The sequence below is a fragment of the Chlamydotis macqueenii genome, chromosome 5 (assembly GCF_036417535.1).
Source record: "Chlamydotis macqueenii isolate bChlMac1 chromosome 5, bChlMac1.mat, whole genome shotgun sequence".
NCBI classification, from domain to species: domain Eukaryota; kingdom Metazoa; phylum Chordata; class Aves; order Otidiformes; family Otididae; genus Chlamydotis; species Chlamydotis macqueenii.
The window spans coordinates 48,899,039-48,924,023 of NC_141560.1; the positions used below are offsets into that span (position 1 = coordinate 48,899,039).

Consider the following 24,985-nt stretch of genomic DNA (forward strand, 5'->3'; position numbering starts at 1 on the left):
ACACACAGGATGCTGGGACCCGTTTCTCCCCCTCACACAGGTCTGAGCAGCAAAACTGGTCTTCTATTCAGTTCCACTGCTGCACAAAAAGAACAGCCCAGCTCCTAAAGAGCAAGAAAGGAAAACTCTTGTGCTCTCTGTTCAAGTCCCTGTGCAAGCTGCTGAATGCAGCAAGCTTCCTCAATAGTTCACCTGGGGAAATAATTTCTAAGTGGTGGTTACGGACACGACAATGCCAGAACAATATTTGCAAAGGCACTGAAGCATAAATTTAACCTCAGACTTTTTGCTGCCCTGGTTAATGCAGGCAGGTCTCAAAGTTAGATTTAGGCTGACGCATTATCACTAGGCTAAGATTAATGTTAATGATCAGGCTAAAGAACAAGGTTTGTCATCGGACTGAAACTGCAGGGCTGACGGGCCAGACCTGGCAGGAGAGTGGTGCAGACCTGCTCCCAGCTGGGCTTGGAAGCAGAATTACAGGTTGGGGCAGGCTGGTCTGATGAATGAGGGTTAGGACTAGAAACAGAAGAGACAGCCAAGCTAAATCCTGCTCTGCTAGTGACAGCTTCTCTTCAGTACTCAACCCAGGCAACCTTTGCTGTGGCTCCTGTCCTGGTTCTGGCCAGGATAGAGTTAATATTTACCTGAGCTGGGTGGAGAACTGAAGCTGGTAGCCCCTATGGCTGGGATAGTTAACTAATTAGCTAACAGCTGGGGTTAATTTACCCAAATTAGCCAAAGGGCTATTCCATCCCATCTGACATCATGCTCAGTATATAAGTGAGGAGGGTGCTGAAGGGAGGCTCTCCTAGTTGGAAGAGACTGGATGTAGAGATCTGTTGTGAGCTATTATACTGTATTTGTGTTCCATCACTCTATTGTTTTCTTCTGTCATTACTGTTAAATTTACTTTTTGTTCAATCTCAACCCGCGTGTTTGGTTTTTTTTTCCTGGTTTTCTTTTGTTTGTCAAATCTCCTCCTATTCTCTCGGAGAGTGGGGGGGGAGTGAGAGAGAGACTGCGTAGTCTGGTCCCCGTTGGGGCTGAACTACGACACTCCCCCACAACACTCATTTGCTATGACAACTACCGTTTTCCAACACAAAACAGATTGTCCCAGTACTGAAATTGTACTAACAAAAATTAAAGTTTCATTTTAAATACGAACACTATAATCTTTTTCCACAATAACTGCAGGAAAAGCATTTGGTCATCTTACCTGGAACTGATTTTGTTTCACAGCAAGTCAAAGACTAACATCTGTGACTTTTATTTGGATTCTCTCCATTGATAGCAAAAAGAGTAGGGGCTGGCACCTACGGCCCAGCCACAGGAGCCTTCTGTACAATTAAATGACATTGACATCTATGAAACAGTAATGCAATTCAACAGCCAGGAGACGGCATGACATGCCAATACACACAGTATATTTCAAATACCTACATACTGTTAAAAACTTGTGGAAAATGTATTTTAAAGGAATTGATTTTTACTAATGAGGGCTCAAGAGAGAATTTAATTAGCCTCAAGAACAATGAGGAAAATGAAGGTCCTTTATTTTAAACTTGTCTTCCCCTAGCATAATATTTTATCACCTGTTTCTGAAGTTTTGAAGCACAGGCAAAGAAACTGGATATTCATGTCATCACCTTTTTCTGGAACTGTTAATTAGCCATAAATGCCACAAAGTGACGGTAAAAATATCTGGGCACAGTCATTAAGAGCTCATATGTCATTTCTGCACAGGTGAGAAAAAAAAAGTCAGCTCCCAGCTCCCCTCATCAGCCACTTGCTGAAAGGAAAGTAGCTGGTGTATGGTTATTACCTGCCTCTACTGTTTTTGTAACCAGCTTGAGAACCACAACTTCAGCCCCAGCAATTAAAACAAAAACAACAACAAAACAAACAAACAAACAAAAAACCCCATGGGATTACAGCAGGAGTCTAATAAGGCACTCCCGTAATAACAGCACTTCTGTCATCAGAGTAAGAGGGAAGGCTACCATCAGCATCCTGAAGTACATCTGTCTACAGGACAGGCTTAATATGAGCTGGAGACACAAAGTCAGTTCCCTGACCTTACTATCTTCAAGGAACTGCTTTCACGGCAAGGTGAGTGTTGACAGGTCCTCTTTTCCTTTTTTCCTTCCTTTTTTTCCCTGCTAGAGCTGTTGACAAATGTGGCAAGCCGCAACTGATACAACTTTTGCCTAGGTCATAAAACGGATTTTTACATCAGCCAAGTCATCGTCTGCTGGTAACTGCTTTGAGCTTCAAGCCATCAAAGATGGGCTGACCAGGAGATCAAGTGAAGAGGCTAGACACCTCCCAGATCTACAAACACCCTTGTAAGTAAGTTTGTTGTCCATTTGAAGACCTGAAGTCATTGCTTGTCTATTGCCACATTATAGTTGCTTTTAATAGAATAGCTGCTCTCCAAACAGTGGTAGCCCAACATTTTGGCAGTACGTCTATTATTACTCTGCCAAAATGCTAGGCCAAAGTGCCTGCAGGAGCAGCATGCTGATCCACAAGATGACTCTTCCTCAGGTACGTATGTCTGTTCTGCAACAAAACCCTGGCATCTTCACAAGCTGAGGGAGCAGCAAGACACAGCGACTCAAATAGACTTGTATCAGCTGCCTGGTCCTCTTCCTGAGATCTCCACATCTATTTTGCATGACTTCAGTTGCAAAGCCTCCATGCACGGCAAAGTAAGAATTCCTCTCCCAGTCCCACTCAGAAGTTACCACACTGTTGAAATAAATGCCAGATGAACTTACTGCTCATCTGAAGTATCAGTACCAATTAATATGAACATCTTCCTGCTGTAGCTCAACTTACTTTTTAGTCTCCATGCAGATGGACCGATTTTCTTTTTGGCAAGAACCTTCTCAAATAAATCATTTTATGAGGAAAGAAAAAAGGAAATAAGAGGAAGCCTGGACTTAACAAGGGAATGAAGGAACAGAGGAAAGAAGGAATTCACATGTGACAAAAACATTTCCATCTAGCAAGTGTTATAAAACATGGATATTAGAGAGCTAAATATGCTCTGGCAAAGCCTTCATTTAATAAAACATTCAGTTACATTTTATTTGTATCCTTCCTTAAGTTTCTGCTTTTATTTAGTCTGCCTCTGATTATTAAATTCCCACTGTAGGCTTAATCTGAGCTAAGCTGATGCACAATAATTGCAAGCTGAGCTTCCATTTACAGACCGAGTCAATAATGAGTCAAAGAAAGACTCAATAAAAGGAAACGTATGCAGCCAGGATCAGAATACAAAGCTTTGGGATGTCTAAGTGATACCATAGTACTTGGGAGTTTCAGAATTTCGATTTGCCTTGTGCAAAGGGCTGGTTGTAAGCTCCAAACAGAGAGGGATGTTCAGGGGACTACTTGTGTTTCATAAATTAGGTTTTGTGGTATTTCATTGAAATTTAGAGTATGTCTCTTACATTTGGCTGTGAATTCTAAAACCCACTTTGTATTGCATCTCAATCGTGCAAACACCAGCACACAGTGTTTACCATTGCAGCCAGTCCCCTTCCAATTTCATCTCACCTATACCTAAATCCACAGAAATTATCATAGAATCATAGAATTGTTAGGGTTGGAAGGGACCTTCAAAGGTCGCCTAGTCCAACCCCCCCTGCAAGGAGCAGGAACATCTCCAACCAGATCAGGCTGCTCAGAGCCTCATCCAACCTCGTCTTGAACGTTTCCAGGAATGGGGCATCCACCACCTCTCTGGGCAACCTGTGCCAGTGTTCCACCATCCCTCATTGTAAAAAATTTTTTCCTAATATCTAATCTAAATCTACCTCCTTCTATTTTAAAACCATTACCCCTCATCTTGTCACAACAGGCCCTACTGAACAGCCTCTCCCCATCTTTCTTGTAGGCCCCCCTGAGGTACTGGAAGACCGCTATCAGGTCTCCCTGGAGCCTCCTCTTCTCCAGGCTGAACAGCCCCAACTCTCTCAGCCTGTCCTCATAGGAGAGGTGCTCCAGCCCTCTGATCATCTTCGTGGCCCTCCTCTGGACCTTCTCCATCTGGTCCATGTCCTTATGTTGGGGGCTCCAGAGAGTTAATATTATCACTTAAAAATCAATTTTAATAAGTCAGTCTTTTGAACTGTTTTCCACTTGTTTGACACAGGGTCAGATTTTTCATTTTTTAATATGCTGCCAATTTTTATAAAAGCAACTTATACATGCTATAGAGGAAAAAAAAGAGACTACTGACAACTGTGTATGCCTCTACATCTGTTTTAGAATATTGAGGTGTGTCAAAATCCTACCGCAAATTCAATGAAAAAATATGCAAAAATAAAAAAAGGAGGTATCCACATGTACAACAGTCGACATTACCAAATACACTGTAGAAACATAGGGCAGGAATCAACTTCAGGACATTTGCAAAACATTTGCTTTATAGCTTGACCACAACGGTACTGTTTACTAACAACTGCAGAGCTGGAATTGTAGGAACGTTACTGAAGCCAAGAGCCTCTCTCTACAGCACCAGTCAGAGTGAATACAGACTCACAGCAATAAAACCCCCTTTCCTAGGCAACGGGGTTAAAGCTAATAAAGGTATTTAGCAAACTTAGAAAGAAAGAAAAGAGAAGCCATGAAAGGAAAAGGAGTTTGAATTAAAATATCCAGTATGCTTTTGTTGTTGTTAAAGCTTTCTAGACTAGAAGTACAAAATCGAAGTGAAACTAAAGGAAGAAGCACTGTGAAGACACATTTAGACAGAAAACAATTAAGAGAATAAATTAAATACAGCCCCAGAGCTGAACAAATTTACATGGTTGTTTGAAAATATTAAGAAGGAGGAATTCCCTTCCAGTTGAGTGGATGCCTGTCGCAGAGCAGGAAATCCCCACAGCAACAGGTGGCCCCAGGGGTACATCCAGCATAGCTGCCCTGAACGATCAGCACTGTCAGCTAATTTGAGCGCAGAGAAAGATCTTAAAGTTACAAGAGGAAAAAAGTGTATGGAGGAAAGGAACTTTCCTGGATTAAGATCCATTAAGTATAGAACAGGAGCAGAAATTCCAGTTGCTGCAAGTGTTGTTAAAACTGGAACACTGCCCTAGAAAGAACAATTCGTATGTGCGACTCACGTGGATAATTCAAGCAATTATATCCTCCATCCAGTCCCCAAACTCAGGCACATACTTTGATGAATACATCACGTTCCAGATTAAGGGAAATGCCTGGCCGTACTGCTTCAATGCTGGAAACCGGCAATGACTGAAGCATAGTTGGGGTGGGATTAAAGGAGCAGCTCTGAAGTTTACCACGGTGTCTACAAGAGCTAAAAATAATTGCTGTCGGGAATTAGAAAAGAATTATTTGCCTTGCTGCTAAATTGTCAGGGTGTAAGTTTTTGAACTGACGCTTTCCCCACCACATACAAACCTTTATAAGATGTGCAACACTCAGTTACAAGTGGTAAGGAGGAAGCAGGGCAGGAACTCGTTCTCAAAAATTTGGCCTTCCTCTCATTTTCACAGCTAAATCCTGGGGCCTCTGTCTCCCTCCCCTTTTGAATTCGCCTCTACTTATGACTAAAACTAATATTTATAAACCCACGGCTTTCGGTTCATCTGAAATTGCAGCACGCCAGCAAAGCTATTATTCATCAAGGAGGGCGCAATTTGAAGTCTTTCATGTCAAAACCGGGTCAATCCATTTTTCAGTATGGGGTCACATTCCTGTTTTCCTAGCCTGCACAGTGACCCTTCCTTATTGAAATGATCTTTATGCATGGAGGAGTATCTGACACAAACCAAGCCGATGTGCTACTGGAGTTTTCCAGCAATGACAGCAGGATAAAGGAGGACTTTGAAGTTCACGGAGGAGTAGGAAGAGGTGTTAATTTAAAAAGCTTGTCAGTATACCCAAGAGCAGAAGGAGAGCAAAGTACCAATTAATAATTCACACTTCTGTTCCACATGTTATCATAGCTTCTCAAAACAGTTTGCAAACATTGATTAAGCCTCACGACATCGCCCTAAAGCAGACAGCAGGGATGAAGCTCTACTCCTACAGCCAGGATGCCACTCCAGGAGCATTTTGTTTAGCTGATCTATGCCCCCTCTTCCCCATCTGTTAAATGGCAATAATGACAGATCACATAGTGGTTCAGATGCTTAGTAATTTCTAAATCAACACATTTTTAGACAGAAAAATAGCACACAAGGGCAATTCTCGTATGTCAGACTACACTCAATTACACTAAACTAAAGCTATTACATTTGACATGATAACATACCTAGAGGGAAGAAATCCCTCTCTCTCGATTTCATAATACCCTACAGATTTCCTTTGCTCTGTCCTTAAGTACCCGGAGCACTCGAGTTGTAGTTAATGACCAGGATTCTTGGGTACTGTGTTAACACAAAACTCATTGTAATTACAGTAATTAGATCTGCTGTAGAAAGAACTGTGAGAAATGAAAGACTGTCCACAGTAGCCTCTAATTTGCAATTAACACAAAGTAGTTGGTGTGTTTGGAAGCCAGGACAGACATACCCATAGCTGCAAACTCCAGAGGGAATCATCATTTACATTCAAATGGGAAGCTGAGCACATTATACTGTTTAAGCCTCCCTTTGAAAGGTAGGTACATGAGCATCATCCACTTGCAGACAGCGGAATGGCAATTCAGGGAGGCTCTGACCTGCCAAAGGGCAATCACACACGGTCCCCACAACCAGCATTTCACTTTGGTAACTCCTCATTCCCAATCCTGTACTTGTACTTTTTTTTTTTTTTTTTAAAATAAAAAAAGCCCACAAACCATCACTGCCCTGGTCCTAATAAGAGAGTTCCTTCTTCCTTGTTTGGGGTTCTTTCACGTATAGAATCAGACAGAATTACTTTGTTTCACCCTCTTACTAATCTGACTTTTCCAGAAGAACCAGAGATAAAGACAAAAGTAATGGCTTCATGAAATACAGCTCTTTTCTTCTGAGCCTGACAGTCACTTCCAAAAGCAGATTGTCATGACAACAAACAACCTGGAGGCAATCCAGCCAATTAATCTGCAGAGGAAGCAGCCATCCCAACCTTGGAAAAGAACACTGCTGCTTTAAGCTTCAGAAGACAAAAAAAAAAAAGGAAACAACAAGAAATCTTACCACCCACATTAATCTTATTAGGCTGTCTTAGGCCTGTAGTGAAAAACAATTCAGCCCTCGGCACAGGGGTAGCAGCACTGCTGCAGCAGCAATACACATACGCTAGTCCCTCACCAGTCCTTCCCTCCCTGCCTAAACAGAGGGTAGGGGCAGGCTGGAGCCCCTCTCTCCAAGGCTCTGATTTGAGCAGACCTATGTTCCCAGGCTGCGATGTAGCCCAGCAAGCAGGCAAGTTACTAGCGTTGATCTCTGGGATGATGGAGCCAAGGAAAGAGCTCACAGGTCTGGCAGGGGAATGGCACAGAAGAGATTGCCACGTACCATCGCTATAAACTGTTTTGTTGGCATTGCTGTCGCATGTTTTCCCTCTTCCCCTGTGAGCTGTCAAGAATATTTATCACCATGTTAAGCTCAGAATTATTCTCTTTTCCACAAAGGACTAAATCATCAGTGCAGCTAGATGTTAAAGTAATTCTCCTTCAATTTCCCTAATTTCTTCTTCCTTCCATACCCTGCTTTATCTCTCTGCACGTGTCCTGCCTTCCCTAGGCCCAAGCACATCGCATCGCCCCTGCAAACATCCACCATCTCTCATTTTTTGCCTACTCTCATCTCTCAGTAGTAACTCAGATATGAAAATGTTTAGCAGCTGATGTCCAATACACATAATTTGCTAACCTCAAGTCATTCAACTATACTTCATGTTTTATGAAATAGTATGGTATTAATTTACAGAAAACAAAACTGAGGAGCACCAGATGCAGACTTATAGCATAAGCTCAAAGGGAAAAAATGCCAGAGCTTGTATTTTGACATTCTCACAAGACTCAATACACAACAATTTTCAAATACAAAAGTTTTCTTCCCTGTCCTCATCCTTTTCTCTAAATACAGAAACAAGGAAGGGTAGGCATAAATTTTTTCACTGTAGACTTGTCCTGCAGTGAAACATGTCTTTCAGAAGGTAACTGAGCAATAAGGATCTAAAGATTTAAGCCTACACAGATTTACTCGTGTGGTAAATAGACAGACCACTGAACTACCTGAAACTGAAGTTTTATTATTTTATCCCTCTGGGTCCAATCCATCTCTCATAGAAGTCACTAAATGGATTTCCAGCAACTTCAGTGAGCACTGGATCACAGCTTTTAAGCACTTCCTGCAAAAGTATGTTTTTACTAATCTGAAAAATATATCACTCTTCTGAGCACTGAGAATTAAATGTATGCATGCACGCACACACACTCCATACAAGTTTAACTCTCATTATTTGCAGAATTAGGAGACCACAGCTCTAGCCAACACAGACCAAGCCAACAGATTCATGTCTCCTACTGAGCCTATTCCACGTTAATTGGAGTTGGTATAATATTGCAAAACAGAATAAAAACTCTGTGCCTACCTTGAGGGCTTTCGCAGCTTTCTTCATCACTGTTGTCTTGACAGTTATTTTGACTGTCGCACACAAAGCTTTTATCAATGCAAAGACCATTTTTACAGTGGAATCGAGCAGTCGAGCAAAGCAAGGGATTTGCTGCTGCGAAAAGAGAAAGTGAAATAGCAGTTAAGCAATCAACAACGGGTCACAACTCAACAGTTGGTCAATTCGCTGAACTCTTGGGAGTAACTTGGCAATCAAACCAACCTTGTCTCTCTAAACAGAGAGTGCTGAAATTTTTAATTCATGCAAGAGTGACTACAATTAGCAGAGATTTAGTCCACCCACAGTTGTGATAAGCCTTCTGTTCACTTTCATGAGAGCCCCTATAACCATCACTGTTTGGTGCTCAGCATTTGCTCACACTGAAGACATACGGAGGATAGCACTGCCTACCATAAACACTGCCTGTTGCTTCCCTTTACAACAAACTCAGCTTAGCTCAAGTTTCATACTATAAGCCAAAAAACTTGGCTGAGAACTGCCAGGCAGTGGTTTATTTACCTCTGATTCTGTCTTTTGCCACCTTCCCCATTCTCTTCACTGTTTTGGACGGATACAATGGCAATGTTGACATTTCTCAACTTCTCAGTGTTTGAATTTCAACTCCTTTTTAAGGGTCATAGGCACATCACAGTAGCACCCAGAAAATCCTTTCACATAAGGCCCAGTGTTGCACACAGAGCAAAAACAGAACAGTATTTAAGCAGACTCATTTAGGTAGAGCAGTTTTCTCACCCGTGCCAAACTCAGCAGCAATGTGCTATAAGACACTTCAAATTTAGTTTCATTTAAAGCTTCGAGCAGTGTGGTTTTCACCACTTCTCCTAGCAGATTACATCACAGCTTTAATACATCTCACTGTCAAGGATGTTTCCTTGATATTTCGTCTTCGTTATCTCTTTCCTAATTTCATCCCTCTACTCTTAGCTATAGCCCAGCATACGTAACTACACAATCCCCCCTGAACAGTGTTTGCTCCCTTCATATGCAGCATATACAGCCTTATCTTCCAATACAGTCATTGCTTAGCTGAGACATGCATAATTTCGCAGTTTTTAATATCTCCTCATAAATCAATCTCTCTGTCCCTTAATCATTTTTGGCACTCTTCTCTGAACTCCTGCCAGTTTTTGGTAATGAGGTGACTGAAACAGAATGCAACTTTCCAACTGAAAACCTTAAAAAAGCTGTTTAGATGCCTTGCCTACTTCAAAGTGCTTCTCTGCCACAATAACAAAGAGGATTACACTTCCCAAATGCGAACTGGCTTCCTATTTTTTTATTCTTTAAAGTAAGAGCCACCTTTAAAAAGTCTTTAAAAAAAACCCCATGATTTTAAAGTCTGCAGTACATATAACCTGCAGTGTATATAACAAACACTCCAAATTCCTCCAGCTCCCCAAATGCACATTTACCGTGAACACACTAAATCTCCTTTGGTCTGAAACTGCTGCAATCTGATTTTCCAGATTGCTTTAGGGCCTACAGTGTTGTTTCTCTACATAAGCAAAGCAGTGACTAAACACTTTGATATGCTAGAAAATACTAAGTATGTGCTTAAATGGTGTAGAGAAACAGGGAGATCAGCAACATGTTACTGATGAAAGCAGCTGAAAGGTCCTGTTGGAGGTACACACTACAAGCTCATGGGAAGTCATGTCATTCATGACCAGCTCCATGAGCTGGTGCATTTTCAGTTGAGACCTGCCACTCATCAGTCCACCACCTCAAAGATATTCAAAGCACTTTTGTCAAAACTTCTTTCTAGGCCACTTGTTTAAGCATAACCCAAAGTAATTTCCTTAGCCTTCAATCTTCTTCCTCTAGCTTCACTTGCTCCACAGAAGTGCTATCTCCCTGCCACAGTCCTCCGGGGGACCAATGCAGACTCTCTAAGATGACAACAACAGATGACATCTTAAGAGAAGCTCATGCTGTGGGAGGAAGCACACAAACAAGAAAGGCAGGTCCTCCAAGAAGCACACAGTGATAGATGACTGTAAAGATCGCCCCTTTTGTTATCTTTGAACGCTGGTGTCTGTTGTCCTCCTCCTGACCTTTAAATGTCATTAAAAGGAAAAACTCAGTGTGCTCCAACAAGAGAATGAGCAAGTATTTGCTGCAAGCTTCCTACCGGCTCCTGATAATAGCAACAGAGCTGCTGGATCAAACATAACCTTCCTTACTGCTATGAGATATCCCTGCTAGACTTGCAGATACAAACGGATCCGCGCAGCCACACGCAGGGGGTTTAGCCCAAGTCAAGCAATATTTCAGACGACCTCTCTGCTGCGACTTCCCTGCGAGCTGCTGAACAGCAGCTCAAGCTAGCGCACTGGCAGGCATGTCTGACTTCCAGAACCTCCTTCTCCTTTTGAGAACATGTTTCACTAAATAACCCTTTATTTGCTTTTTTGTTGTTTGAGAACATGTATACACAGAGAAACCTAAATGTGCTGATGAACAAATAAGTCATATTCTTCAGTGATAAGAAACAGGCAAATAAAAATTAAACAATTTTAAGTCACACTTAATATTTGGCCAATTTGAGTTACATTTAAGGACAGAGAACCTGTTCAAAGCAAACATGCAGCTTAAATCTCATTTCAGAGTTACAAAGGGGCTTGAAGTATCATGCAGGCATTATATACAAAACAAGACCGAGCTAGACCTTAAAAAAAAAAAAAAAAGACGACTTATTTACAAAGTGAAACGCATAAGAATCATCTGGATCATAAATGACAGGGAGGATATTTGACTCAGAAACTAACAGTCTCAGAAACTAACTACATGCTTCCATTTTAAGTAGTATTAATTAGTTGAAAGAAAAAAGTGCCCTCACCCACAAGCAAGCTCTTACTTACTGCAGTTTTCCTCATCGCTGCCGTCAGGACAGTCCTCGAAGCCGTTGCACCGGAAGCGTCCAATGATGCAGTGGATCCCGCTGGCGCAGGGGAAGAACGTGGCACCGCACTTGGACTTGGCTTTCGCTGGGAGAAGATACAGACAGAAGAGGGTAAGGATGAGGGGAAACAATTTACAAAGGTTAGAGTTACTTTTCTAGCAGTACAGGTTAGGGTAATCTCGGCAGTGCTGGTGGCACCAGTGTTAGGTGCCTTCCAAGCTCCCTATGGCCTGCTTTCAACTGCTTTAAGTTTTTTATGAGATTTCATTTGCTTGGGCTGAATTTTTTTTTCCAATTTGTATGATTTTCAGAATGATTGAAGTATTCAAACTTAAAACAAGTCAAATGGCCTCCCAAAACAAATTTAAATTGCTCACTTTGGAGTACAAGTTTGTAAATCTGGCAAGCAGGGACTTCTAATCATCCCTGAAAGACTCACGTGAATTCGACCAACTTAAAAGCATTGCAGGAAAAATACTAAAATAGAGGGTCATACTTCACAGAAAACAGGAGCAACTATCTCCTGTTTGCATGTAAGTCTGTTGTAAATGTCACTGCCCCAGGCACAAGTCCAGGAGACAGGTATCTAAGCCAGTCCTCAGGCAGCAGACAACCACCCTCAGAGGTAAAGGTCCAGCTGGACTACTCGTAGCCCCCAAACCAACATGTAGCTACACGTCATGCTGAGTCCACACACACTAAACGGCAGCAAAAGTCTAGATTTTTTTACACCACCACGCTTTTTGTGCTTGCTCAGAGAAGCCAAACAGTGAAGAGTCCAAGGTAGAGACGGATAATTAACATGCAGCAAGTTCAGAGAATTTGGGATCTGGAGGCAAACTTGGGCAAAGACAGGTGTGCAAAGAGTAAGGAAACATCTGGAGAAGGAAAGGGGGAATACAGAGATATCAAGCAAGTTAGTGTCTTTGTGAGAATAAGAAACACAAGCGATCTTCATTAAAGTATTTTTCAGGCTGCAGAAATCAAACTCAAAAAAGGAAATGCTATAATTAACACTGCCTTTATTCAGCACTATTTATATAAAACCGGGTGCAAAAGGAACATGAGTTATGTGAATTGCATCTCTTGCTGTACTTCTCTCCAGTTCTTCAGGACCAAAACTACATCAATTTCATAGTACCAGCACAGCTATTCATACAACACTAAATACTAACAGCAGCACCAAAATGTGTTTAACAAAATATTATAAAGTCTCATTACAATCTCTTTACAAGTACTTCACATTTTTTACTTCACTGAACAGCAGCTCCTCATGGCAAGAAGAGAACACTGCCATCAACTACAGCGATGCAGATGCTTCCACCACCATGCTCAATGCAAGCACCAGTTAAGTCTTGTGGCAGTACCAGCCTAGAACAAAGCAACTCCTAAAGTAAAAAACAGTTCAACAAGACATGTGGTTAGATTTTTTTCTCCATTTTGCTTTTTCAAATTAGCACGACACGATGGACCACAACACAGGATGCTGAACTCTTCAGAAAGTCCACACTAAAGTAATGCCAGTCATTGCAGGAAGGTGCGTATGGTGCCACGCGAACACGCGACAATAACACGCACAGACCACTGATGGGAGAACACCAGAAAATAAGCCAGCTCCATAACTTGTGGGCCTTTTGAGTAAATGTTTCCTACTCCTACACCAAATCTACAAGATGCATTTACAAATCCCAAGTTTTGAGATCCGACAGAACTGGAGATCACACTAACAAGCAGTCTTTTTATGTAGCCATATGGCACATCAATATGCCAATCTGTGCCGTTTTCTAAGGCCAGGACAAGGCCAGGCACAGCCAGAGTACAGACAAAAAAAAAAGTGTATCCAACAGGAACAAATAGCTTCAGCACTAATTTGGAAGGAATTATCTCTTCCAGGGTTAAAAACTAAGTGCAGCTGTAGCAAAGCCTTCTTCCATCACTCAGCAGAGTGCATATAAACTGGTTTAAACCACACCTACAGTAACTCTCACTTGATTTAGTGCCCTTCAAAAACAAATTCCTGCAGTTCCTCTCTTACGTGCTTTATCATACCAGTAGTTTTCAGTTAGAATTATGAAGTGTAAAATAGGATGGACCACTGAGCTTCACATATTCAACTACCACTTTTTCTGAAGAGTATCCAAGGTCTACTTGGGGTGGGGGGGTGGGAAGTGAACCATTACTTTGTAGGAAAACAGGTGAGAAATTACCCTGAAGTAGCTGCTGTGCTTAACAGCACCAGCAACGCAAAAACCCTCAGCCAAGACATCCGAGCCCCTGCAATTCTTCACACAACCTCAAAGAGCAACTTCCATGTTAGAGTTTTGATGCAGACTGATCTCAGCTAAATAATTCACTAACCACAAGGTTTGAGGCAGTACTACACACCAAGTCTTAAAAAAAAAAAAAAAAAAAAAAAAAAAAAAAAAAAAAAAAAAAGCAAAACAAACAGCTCAGCAACAGATTCCCAGACCATCACTGAAGCAAGCAGTCTGCAGAGCATTTGACCAGTATTCAGCACCCTAACCAGCCAGCCAAGCTCTGCTGGGAGCGTGTGCTAATAACACATGTATGTGAAGAGGTGCCCAGTGCTTCACATGGGGTTGTTTTTTTGGTTGTTTTTCTAAAAGTGAACATATTTTCAAAACCAAGCAGTGCATTTATATTCCCCAGACCAAACTACTGCCTCTGGACAGTTTCCTTTTTGAGAGATGTATCTTGAGCCAGAACAGTTCAAGAAGAAGAGAAGGAGAAGAAACAAGAAAAGTGGGAAAGCAACTGTGGTTTTGCCCCATTAACATTTACTAGATCACATTTCTTCAAGCAGATGTACTTCAGTCATTTGGGGTCTGAATTCAGAGGCTATCACCTTTCTAGCAAATCACGTTCAGAGATGCCCTTTGCCATCTCTGAAAATCCTGCCAAATTAAGACTTCAAAATTATTTACTCCTAAAATTTCTAATATGAACCACCTCTTAACACTTGCAGCCTTACTCTTCCAGACAGACTTCAGACTGCGAATCATCAAAACCTGAGCCTCTGGCCCTCTGAAGAGCAGCAGTCCTGTGCCTGTACTTTCCTGACCAGAGCTATAAGCAGTGGCGAATGCTGCAGGAGCTCTGTTTCAGGTACGACAGACACACGTCACAGCAACCTTAGCTGTCCCGGCCCATGAGGCAAGAATGCCCAAAGCACATCTGGTGCGTTACCGTGAGCTACCGTAGTAAAGCCATAAGCGATATTTAATGTTTGACCACATCCAGAGGAAAAAAGATACTGGAATGGTCAGGAACAAAGTTGAGTTTCTGGAAACTGCACTCTTTCTTCTGTCCAAAGCATCCTGATACTCCATCAAAAAGAGGGAGAAACCATTCAGAACAATGATGCAATGGAAGTATTACTTAAACAGCTATGTAACGTTTAGTTCAACATTTTCTCCCCCAACCTTTTCCTATCTCATCCTCCTTTTGAAACAGCAGCAAGAGAACAAGAAAATTCTGGTTTAGAATAACTGTTTATCGAAAGAGCACATACTAGTAACCACAGACTCTAAACAAACAAGAAACTAAACACCTTTAAATTATCTCTATGTTTCCCTTTCATATAGTCCATAGATTTTTTTTTTTTTTAACTCAAGGGAAGGAAAAAACAACAAACAAACCCCAAACGCAATTTTCCATATTTGTAACAAGCATGACATATACACAAGCCAATCCCAATTCAAACTTATATTCACATTAAATATCCTGAAAAGATAAAACAGCATTTCAAATGTCATAGTGATTCATTAGTTACACAGCTAGCCGTTTACCAGACAGAAGTCTCACTCCCAAACAGAGCTCAGTTTTCCAGGTTCCAATTCCAGACACAAAATGCATTTCTCATACGCTGTGCATGAATGCAGGAAACATGAGAAACCAGTAACGGCTTAGTTCAAGCCCCGTCTCCTGACTCTGGAGAACTGCACTGGGGAATTTCTGCTTTATTTCCAGTTTGACATCCTTCTTGTCCTCTGGCACGGTTTTTTTTTTATGTTTTCAAACAAGCGTTGTTCGGTCATTGCTTAGAATTCCTAAGGAAAGCACAATCACGTCTTCATGAGCAGAAATGCACCTTCCCATTCTGCAACGTTTTCTGGAGATACCGGTAACACAAAGGGGCTATCCATTTTCTTCAGGTCTTCGGCACCCTCACAAGTAATAGACATATATACCAGGATCACAACTGCCTGTACCAGATTGGAGTCATGCGCTGCACTATTCACAGCACTCCTCTGCAATTCCTGCTCCCATGACACGACTGTTACAAAAAAAGGTTCTCCTCCTTTGCTCATCGTTGTGTCTTCTACTGCACAGGCCTCAAGTTTTCAGGCAGATCAGTATGTGAAAAGCTTTACATTTATTTAACAGCAGCTACCTATTTGGCTCCTTCAGTGACTTCACCCTCGATAAGCTTTCAAGGTCATCATTATCTTAGCAACCTATATCCTTCTGTTACACTTGGCTGAGATGGGCTAAGGGTAATGAGAAACTACCAGGATATCAGGAAATGACAAAAGAGAAGTGAAAAAGGACATAGATAATCTGACCTTATTTAGCCTTGGTGTTATAACCAGCCAAAGGAAAGGGAAGGGAGAAGTTGGTTGTATTTAAACGAACTGGCAAGTCCTCCTGAGCACAGGTCTCCAGAACCCAAGAAACCAAGAGACCACATGTTGGAGGGGAAGGGGTAAGGACTGGCAGACACTTGAAATCCAGCAAGAAATCTCACAGCAACTCACACAACTGTTTCTAAAGAAAGGCTACTCAAATAGCAGATCCGGTTTGGATCCGGTTTGGATCCAATTGCAGAAATACAGCAAGTACAAAACCCATCCCAAATAAACTGACATTCAATCAATTTGTGATCCTATGGCAGAAAAGGATCGATTCGCTCTAGTTCTACTCTTCATTTGTTACCTAGTCACGGTAGAAGCAATCCAGGACTGAAAGGCTAACATGAATCTGTATTCACCTTACACAAAAGGGAATTGCCATGGTATTTAGAAAGAGGTGTCGCTGAACCACCATGCACTGGAGGAGCCTCCTCTGACTCGATTAGCCATGGAAAGAAATTGCTCTTCACTAAAATATTTTTCTCATCTCTTAAAATTCAAACATGAAGCAAGTGGTGAAGATGGTAGCAGAGAACTGCTGGCCACAGTACAAGCTTGCCAAATGTTCCCCCAGGTTGGTTTGCTGAAGTTCAAGAAAACTATTTTGGCAGTTTTATGTGCGAGTGTGTGAAGTCGCTCCTTATGCTACGCAGAAACCAATCCTCCCACCTGCTTCTTTTAAGGCTCTAAAAAAATAGTAACTTCCCATCGGGACCGGTTGTACGTTCCACAGAAGATAATGACAGTTTGCAGGCTTGGCTACAAGGACTTAAAACCCGACTAGAAGGTTACGACAGATCTTCTGTGATGGGCAGGCGATTTTTCTTTCCATAGACAGAGCAGCAAAGATATCAAATGCCTTCCATAATTATCAGCAAGTAAAGTGCAGTTGGGGACTACAGATTTGAGGAATATAGCCAGGACAAGATTGCATGGACCAACTTCTTGGGAAAAAAATCTGTCATATATAACTGTAAGTAGATACTAAACTACTCTTTAGACATCACAGTAAAATTTTAGAGCTGTGCCCCACTATAGTGACACAATGCTTCAAGAGAAGACATTATACATCTATATCAGGTTGAGTTTCCCTTCCAGAAGCCAGTACACAGCCTTGCTAATGAAACTTTAGGGAAGAAACTTTCTGACAGAATCGTTACTGTGGAGCCAGCCAGTCCAGACCTCCAGCATTGCACAACTAGTTACAGTGAACTATGCACTGCTCATGGCGTGCAACAGATGCAAAGGTAGCACACAACAGGCACCCCACATGATGTGGCCACCAGGACAAGCACATTTCCTTCTTTTAATTCTACAAAAATTTGTATTTTGAAATATTTCTCAGGTTTGTTTTTTTTTTTTTTCAATCTGGAGGGAGGGAAATGGGATGTAGCAGATGCAACAGCAGACATTTTTATGACAACATGCAGCTAGGAGTAAACTGTTCAGTATTTCAGCATCAGCATTTCTAAACTCAAATTGTTGCCTTAGAACCCCTCCAGGTAGCAATCAGACAAAATAACTTGATGCTACTTCACACCCACAGGTCTCAATCCAACAACAGATGATGACGACTTATTCAGCTAATCAAAACTTGATTACGTGCATGTGACAAGAGCAGCTCTCCAGACAGAAACTCCTGTGTGCAGATGCTGCATTATTGCAGAGTCACAGGTACTTCCCTGACTTTTATAATGAACCACCTTAAACTTCTCTGCTGCTGTTAATTTATGTTGAGAGATGCCACAGCCACATCAGACAGCACTGTAAATTCAGTCTCTCTTGATGTATGCATGGTGAGGCACGGCATTTTAGTAAAGACTCTACGTGAAGGAGTTAAATATAGCTGTCTCTTCAACTTGTCCCTGCTCTTTGAAAAACAGGTTTTAAGTTCAACTTACAAAGAAGAAAAGGATTGATTTTACAACACTATATAACACAAGCAGGACGGCAGCAGGACACGATCTCCTTCACCCCAAGAACCAATACAAACCCTAACCCAGTTAATACTAACAGTTATTTTGTGTTAGTTAATTACTGTTTGGACCCTACTGTATTTTACGTTCAGTTCTCAGTGGGAAAGCCACTGCTACCTGTAGTCATTCAGCTGCCTCAGCACAGAAGGCAAATGCATAATTTTTTGGCTTGCAGAGCTCTTCAACAGGGCTGTCTTGCAGAATGACACAGAGAAGTTTCACTTCCTCTGCTTGCTTCCAGAAAAAAAAAAAAAAAAAAAAAAAGCACTTGAGTACTATTCCCAGTACAAAATCCACTCAACAGTCTACCATGCCAGAAGTTCTCCAATTCAAGACAAAACAACTATTTAATTTAATGAGTTTTAATCCAAAACACAGCCAACTGCAGAGCATTCACTGCACCTACAAAAAGCCCTTGGGTCCCTCTTCCCTTCGCTCCCCGTTTCCCTTTTGAAAAGGGGGAAAAGAGAAAGCACTTCAGAGTTGGACTACTACAGGTCAGTGGCCTTTATTTCTTGCCAGACAGAAAGGCCTTAAAGTAATCTTCCATGTCCTAGAAGTCTATGTTTCAGTCCTTCAAAATCATCACAAAGCAGATGAGATGTCAGAAAAGAGAACGGACAAAAGGCTTGTTTTTCAGACATTCAGTAAAGCCACTTCTCACTAAAAGAAGTATTTTAGAAGTTACTACTCATTAAACAACCTGAAAAATAATATCATACAAAAGGAGAAATTCTAAATCAGCTGTTACACCATACAAATTAAGTGCAACTCCAAAGTCGTTAAGTCACTCAGGATGCATACTGGCAGGGCAGAACGCCGCCCTTACGGGACTGCAGTAGCAGGGGCAACCCTCCTCAGAAGACAACAGTGTGTCTGATGGACTACGATTCCTCACCCTATCCGGGGCTACTAGCTACCTCATCTTTTTATTTCAGTTGTGCCACTGATCCATCCATCTGTTAAATCTGTCTGATTCCAAACTCTCCAATCAGGCTACTTAATAACCCCCAACCTAGAGGAGACCATCAAGAGGATTAAATAATTAGCACCACAAACCCTCTTGATCTCCTTGCATAAAAAGCTATCACATGTAAGCAGCTATTACACTTGCCCTTACTCATGTGTAAATTTCTGTAATTGAGCTTCAAATGAAACATTCACCATGGTCATTTCATTATAAGTCTTATTATAACTACTAAGTTGCTTATAACTACTAGGTTGCTTAATCATGAGTGAAAACATGAGTTCATTCCAGTTTGATATCCCAAGTTTGAGAGCCATCTGAGTAAGTGACAAAAAGATCAGCAGCTGGCTTACAGCATCTTCCCAATTAATGCAGGTGCTCCTTTCATGCACTGTTTAATATTCAGCTTTGCTTCAGAATTCTGAGGCTTGTCACCTACCTGCAACAATCTTTCCAAGTCAATCAGGAGATAACAGGAAGCAGCAAGGAAAACAAAAGGAGACTTAAAAGCACTCAGCGATCCTAAGTTGTGAACAGAAGTCCAGAGGTCTTCCATGGGTATACGTACAACTACTGAAATACACACAACCACTTCTACAGAGGAATTCCTAGCTTTCTGCGATATATTCTAGCTATTTAGAAAAAGAAGAAAGGTTTTCATTTCATTAGCCTTTTACACAAACTATTACTGGATTATATATAAGAATGGGACTGTTTTTATACAGGCTTGTAAACACCTGGCAGCCTGGAATCCCAGCACCTGACAATGCTTACTCCATTCACATAAATACACAACATCTACCTGACTGCAGCTTTTCATTGCCATGATCCTTCCAGAGTGAAAGCTCTGGTAGAATACTTCTCTCTTTCTTAGTTCTGGCCCTGCTGTTAAGATATTCTTCTTCCATATATTAACCTCCCCTGCCATAAGTAGCCAATAAAATAAAATTACCTACTTACAGGTTTCCTTACAGACTTGTACTGTCTCCACAGGCATTTAAAATACACTAGATGTAGTGTAAGGTAGGGCACCACAAAGACAGGCTGTTAATCCAGCTTAAATTCCCAGATCATAATCTCAAAAAAAAAAAAAAAAAAAATCCCACAAGCCCCAGATTTCCACAATTTCACATAGATTTTAGCAGGAATGCAGAGTTTTAAAGTATTCAAGTTGCTGTAATTATACTAGCTATTTTAATGTACTGCTTTTTATACTTATCTCTATGCCTTTATCTTGTTCTTTGTGCCTGTATCGTCTTCCTTCATGCTCATGGGGGAACAGAGCACATTAACTCAATCAGTATTTCATGGCTAGCTCAATTATTCGTATCAACTGTTCCACTGTCTTTGGACACCTTCATTTGCAGCAGCAGCTTGTCACCATCTCCAAAACTGCACACAGACAATGACCAAAGTTCACAGCCACCTAAGCCTCTGGTGAGCACCATGAACCATGTCTCAGCCACTCCACTCTTCCCAAAGTAGCAGATACAGATTTGATGAACTAAAGAGTACAAGCTCAGCTCCAATACTTTTTAATGGTGTTAGAATCATAAGGTAAAATCCTCAAACGTGACAAAGAGATTTTGATGCTGGAGTTATCTTTTTTTTTTTTTTAATGAAGTGACAGGTTGCTAAATCACATACTTGCAAGTATTCATTACTTGTTTATTTATCTTTTCCAAAATGTAGTGAGCTTTGATACAACACACACTTCACAACTATTTAGCTCACACTACTATAAGCTGCTAGCTAGCAAGAAAGAATCCAAACTTATGAGAAACCAGTACTGGAAACTTCTCAAAGCTAAAAGCACACCTGGCTAGCAGCAACAGACTGCAGGAGATGAGATGACTTCACCTTTACACATGATGGGGCAGTCAAAAAAACCTGTTGCAGTTAGGCAATGCTGGATCTTAATCCCAGGAATCCGAATGCATCTCTTGATAATATCACCCTTCTCTAGCATTAGCCTTAGTTAATGCCAGGCTTTAACGAATGCTTTAAGAATCTTTTTTTTGGGGGGGGGGCCACTGATATATTAAACAATTGAAAGTCAGTAATATTTACAGACGGGTAGGATTAGTGCTGCCCGAGGTCTTGGCCCGCTGCTGTATTTCTAGGAGGTCTCAGCTGGTTTAGACAATCCCTAGAGCTTACTTCTGAATTGGGCAGGCATTTCTTAATAACAAAATGCTGCATCTCATTCCTATGAGTTCTGCTTGTTGAGCCTAAAGCCTAGTATTTAAAAGGATAGCAGACAGTTATTTCATGCCCTTTGTTCCTGTACACAAAAGCCACTCATTAGACGAGTAGCTAAACCCAAGTAAAATACTTTCAGCTGTAATAATTGTACTATCATAACAAGCAGTCATTAAATAGCTTATAGAGACTGCAGAACTCATTGTCTCTACAAGATCTTTTCTCTTTTCTTTTAAAAGATTGGTTACTTATTCTTAGCAGTGTGGAAGTGATGAATTTACTGCTATCCTTCAGCTTTGCTGTGAAAGGTGAGGACAAACATCTAAATTCAGACAGTCACCAGAATGATTTAGGTTGATAGTAATGACCAAAAATCACAAAATTAGTAAATTTTGTCTGTACCTCCATTTTAATTTTGGGACTTACAAAAGGAAAAGCGTGGGTACATAAAGTGCCTTAATATAATTCCAGCTTGTGATCTGCGTGTAGAGCAGACTAGAAGCACGCTCCTGATCAAGGGCAAACTCCATGAAATTTTTTTTGTTTTTAAAAGCAGTGAACAGCAACAAATCTAAAGGCATTCTTCTGAAATCTATCCCACAAAGAGGGCAGGACAAGGCAGTCAGAGTCCTCATCTGAGGCTTCCAGGCATATGACATGGGCTTGAAGCCAGTGCAGTCCCCACTCGATCCTGCTCCTTCCTACTGTGGGCTGCACCAGGCAGTGCCGGAGTTCTTGCACTCAAGAGCTTCTCCAAGGACAGAGCAACTTCCTCAGCCATGGCTTCAGTGTCAGTGCGCTTTCTTCTTTTTTAAATGATTTCCACCCCTCTGATGCTGGGAAGCTTTTAAAACATACAGTTCTTCAAAAACTGCCTCCTTTGTAGAAACTGGAGGTAATTAAGTCAGTCAAAACGCACCTGAAGTACCAATCTGGAGATGAAAACCTAACCAATCCGCCTTTGTTCTGTGAGAGTTTCAGTTTCCCTAGCTGAAAGGTTTTAGGGCACAGGAAAAGATTCTTCACATAATTTAGGAAACCCAGGCTGCTAATTGCAGAGCGTGGGTTTCTTTTGGCATTCTTGTGAAAAGATTCTTGATATCTCACCCACAACCGTGTGTATTTGTCTGTAACAAACGCTTTCCCACACACTCTCCATTCCTGAACACGTCGAGCAGTAAAAACCATTGCAGCTGAACACCAGAGGGAGCAGTCAACATTTGTCTGGTAGGTAGTTTTCAAATTGAAGATGTAACAATAAGGTACAGGAAACCTTGGAGAAACTTAAAAATGGTCATCGTGGGCTGTATTTTCAAACTACAATACATTGCTTATCCAGTCTAATTCCCCACCAGCACAGGGTCAACGAGGAGTAAGAGCAAGTGTGCAGATACAGACGCTTTGAGCCATGCAAGCTTAGCTGTGCCACATCTCTCACCTCCATACGCCCTGTCCTTATGAAACCAGAAGATTGGTAAAGTCTTCTGAGACTATAAAGCATTTATACAAAATGCTCTGCGCGTTTAGATAGATTATGTAGAACTAAAAATATACCCAACATAGAAAAGACAGACACAGAACCAAATGTGAAAAAATAGGGCATTTTTATTATATATAAACACATAGCTCAAACTCTACAGGGTAAAATCAAGAACACTGTTAAGAGACACATACAAGAAGGTGAAATCAAGGATTAATATGCCAACATATCAGCAATGAATAAGTAATTGCAGCAGTATCTCAAATGTTATTCTACTAACCTGTCAAAGACAGTTAAAAATGCTTGCAAGAACAACTGAAGCATGGTTACAACCATAAAACAAAGATCAGAAAATACTCCCACCATACATTAACAGAAGTCCCTCAAAACACTTTAAGGAATTCAACGTAAAAAGAAAATTTATGTTTTCTCAGGCCTTCATCTTTGCACTACAGCATGCAGCCTCCCAGATCCAGGAGTTCCTAGGGTACTTGTCACCAGGACCCCGGCTTCAGTATGGGTTCCAAAGGCTTCAGTTCCCTGATACAGGAACAGAAAGGCTCTTACCAGATCTGCTAGACACTGAGATTAAACTATTTTCTCAGATTGCCCAAATAGAAGCGTTCAGGGCTATGAGAGTTAGTCTGCTGTTGTGGGACTCCAGAAAATCCCACCATGCTGAGTGCAACCCAGGACTGCAGTCTTTATAAACCCTTCAGCCCTGGCTGCAAGGGTTCCCCTGCAAGCACGTGTCTCGGGCAAGAGACAAAGCTGACCTTTATGGGAAGCTTGCTTGGCAGGTGGCTTCAGTACCCGCCTGGGGAATGCTAGTTAAAATTGACCATTTTCATGCAGTATTTAATTTAATGATGGCATTGCCCCCCATGGAGAAGACTTGCTCATAACAACTCTATGTGAAGCACAATTGGAGCAAGGTCTGATGATGATGCATTACTGGCGATCCTTACAAGCATGGATGATGCCCTGGTGCTCAGACATCTGTACGCTCCAACCACAAAGCCTTTAGCACTGACTCAAGGATCTGCTTTACCTTTATGTTTGTGTTGAATGAGCAACAGTGGCAACTGGAAACAGAAACATGGGAGAGAGAAAATTTCCTAAGATGAGAACATATCGCCCCAAGGCTATTCTTGCATAGGATTTTTTTTTTTCTAGCCCACAGCCTACACTCTTTAGCCCTTGGATTAACACAGCTAGTCACTGTATTCACTGTGTGCCACTATTTGCTCATAGCTGAACATACAAAGCTGGCATGTAAGAAGCAGCTCACAGAAAAGCGATGAAGGAAATTCCAGACTTCTGGGTATTCGGTATGTCTCTGATTCTGGCTGCTGTCTTGCCAGGCACTTAGCACGGATGATGTGCCATGCTCTGAATCTGCACCATCTGCTGCTCGTTAGCTGACAAAGGCAGCAACATGTCATCCCTCCACTAGCTGTTGCTCATTAGCTGACAAAAGCCCTTTTCAGTGTTCACATTGTTCTTTCTGTAATAATCTAATACAAAGATGTACAAAGAGCAAAGAAATGAGGAAACAAAGATGACAGAGTAAATTATGAGCTTAAGTAAAAACATTAGGGTACTCTTAAACCTCAAGGAGAGAATCCTTCCAAGAGCAGGATGCAGGTCTTGGCCCCGAAGGAATATGTCAGCAGGTAGGTATAAGGATCAGCACTAAAGATAATCCATTTATCTCAAAGTGTTTTGAAACATGCAAGCACACATTTCTAGGCTCTTTCCATTCAGGTTCTCTATTTTGTGCCATTTTTTATCCTCCATATCTGACAACAGACAGAAAACAAAGTAGCTGACAGCATGCAGCTCCCACCCTGACCAGTGCAAGCACTAACCCCAGGTACACATATGCCTGGTGTGCAATCAGAGCAGGATTTAGGAGCTATGAAATCAACACCTATAAGCTCCACAGGAAAATTCTGCTGGTAAACATGCTGCATTTGTCAAGAGGAACCTCAGCCTCCATTATAAACCATCTACACAGCTAAAAAGCACTGGTAGTAGTTAAAAGCCCACTAACATTTAAAAGAAACCTGCATTACAGATATTGGACTACACAGGCTGATGAGCAATCCAACAGATGAGAACCAGCAGCGCCAGGGGGAATAAACTAAAAAAGGGTTCTCCATTTTGGGAGATGCACTGATGACTGCAGATCACTCA

The 24,985-nt window shown here is 41.4% G+C and overlaps 1 protein-coding gene across 1 annotated transcript in view; it reads right to left on the minus strand.

Moving 5' to 3' along the window:
• Positions 1 to 24,985, minus strand: part of LDLRAD3 (low density lipoprotein receptor class A domain containing 3) — a 119,052-nt gene that overhangs the window by 52,029 nt on the left and 42,038 nt on the right. Inside the window, exons 3-4 of the mRNA XM_086748136.1 lie at positions 11,469 to 11,594; positions 8,566 to 8,700 (exon numbers count right to left, since the gene is read on the minus strand). Of these exons, the coding sequence (XP_086604262.1) occupies positions 8,566 to 8,700; positions 11,469 to 11,594 (261 nt within the window). The remainder of the gene's footprint in view (positions 1 to 8,565; positions 8,701 to 11,468; positions 11,595 to 24,985) is intronic.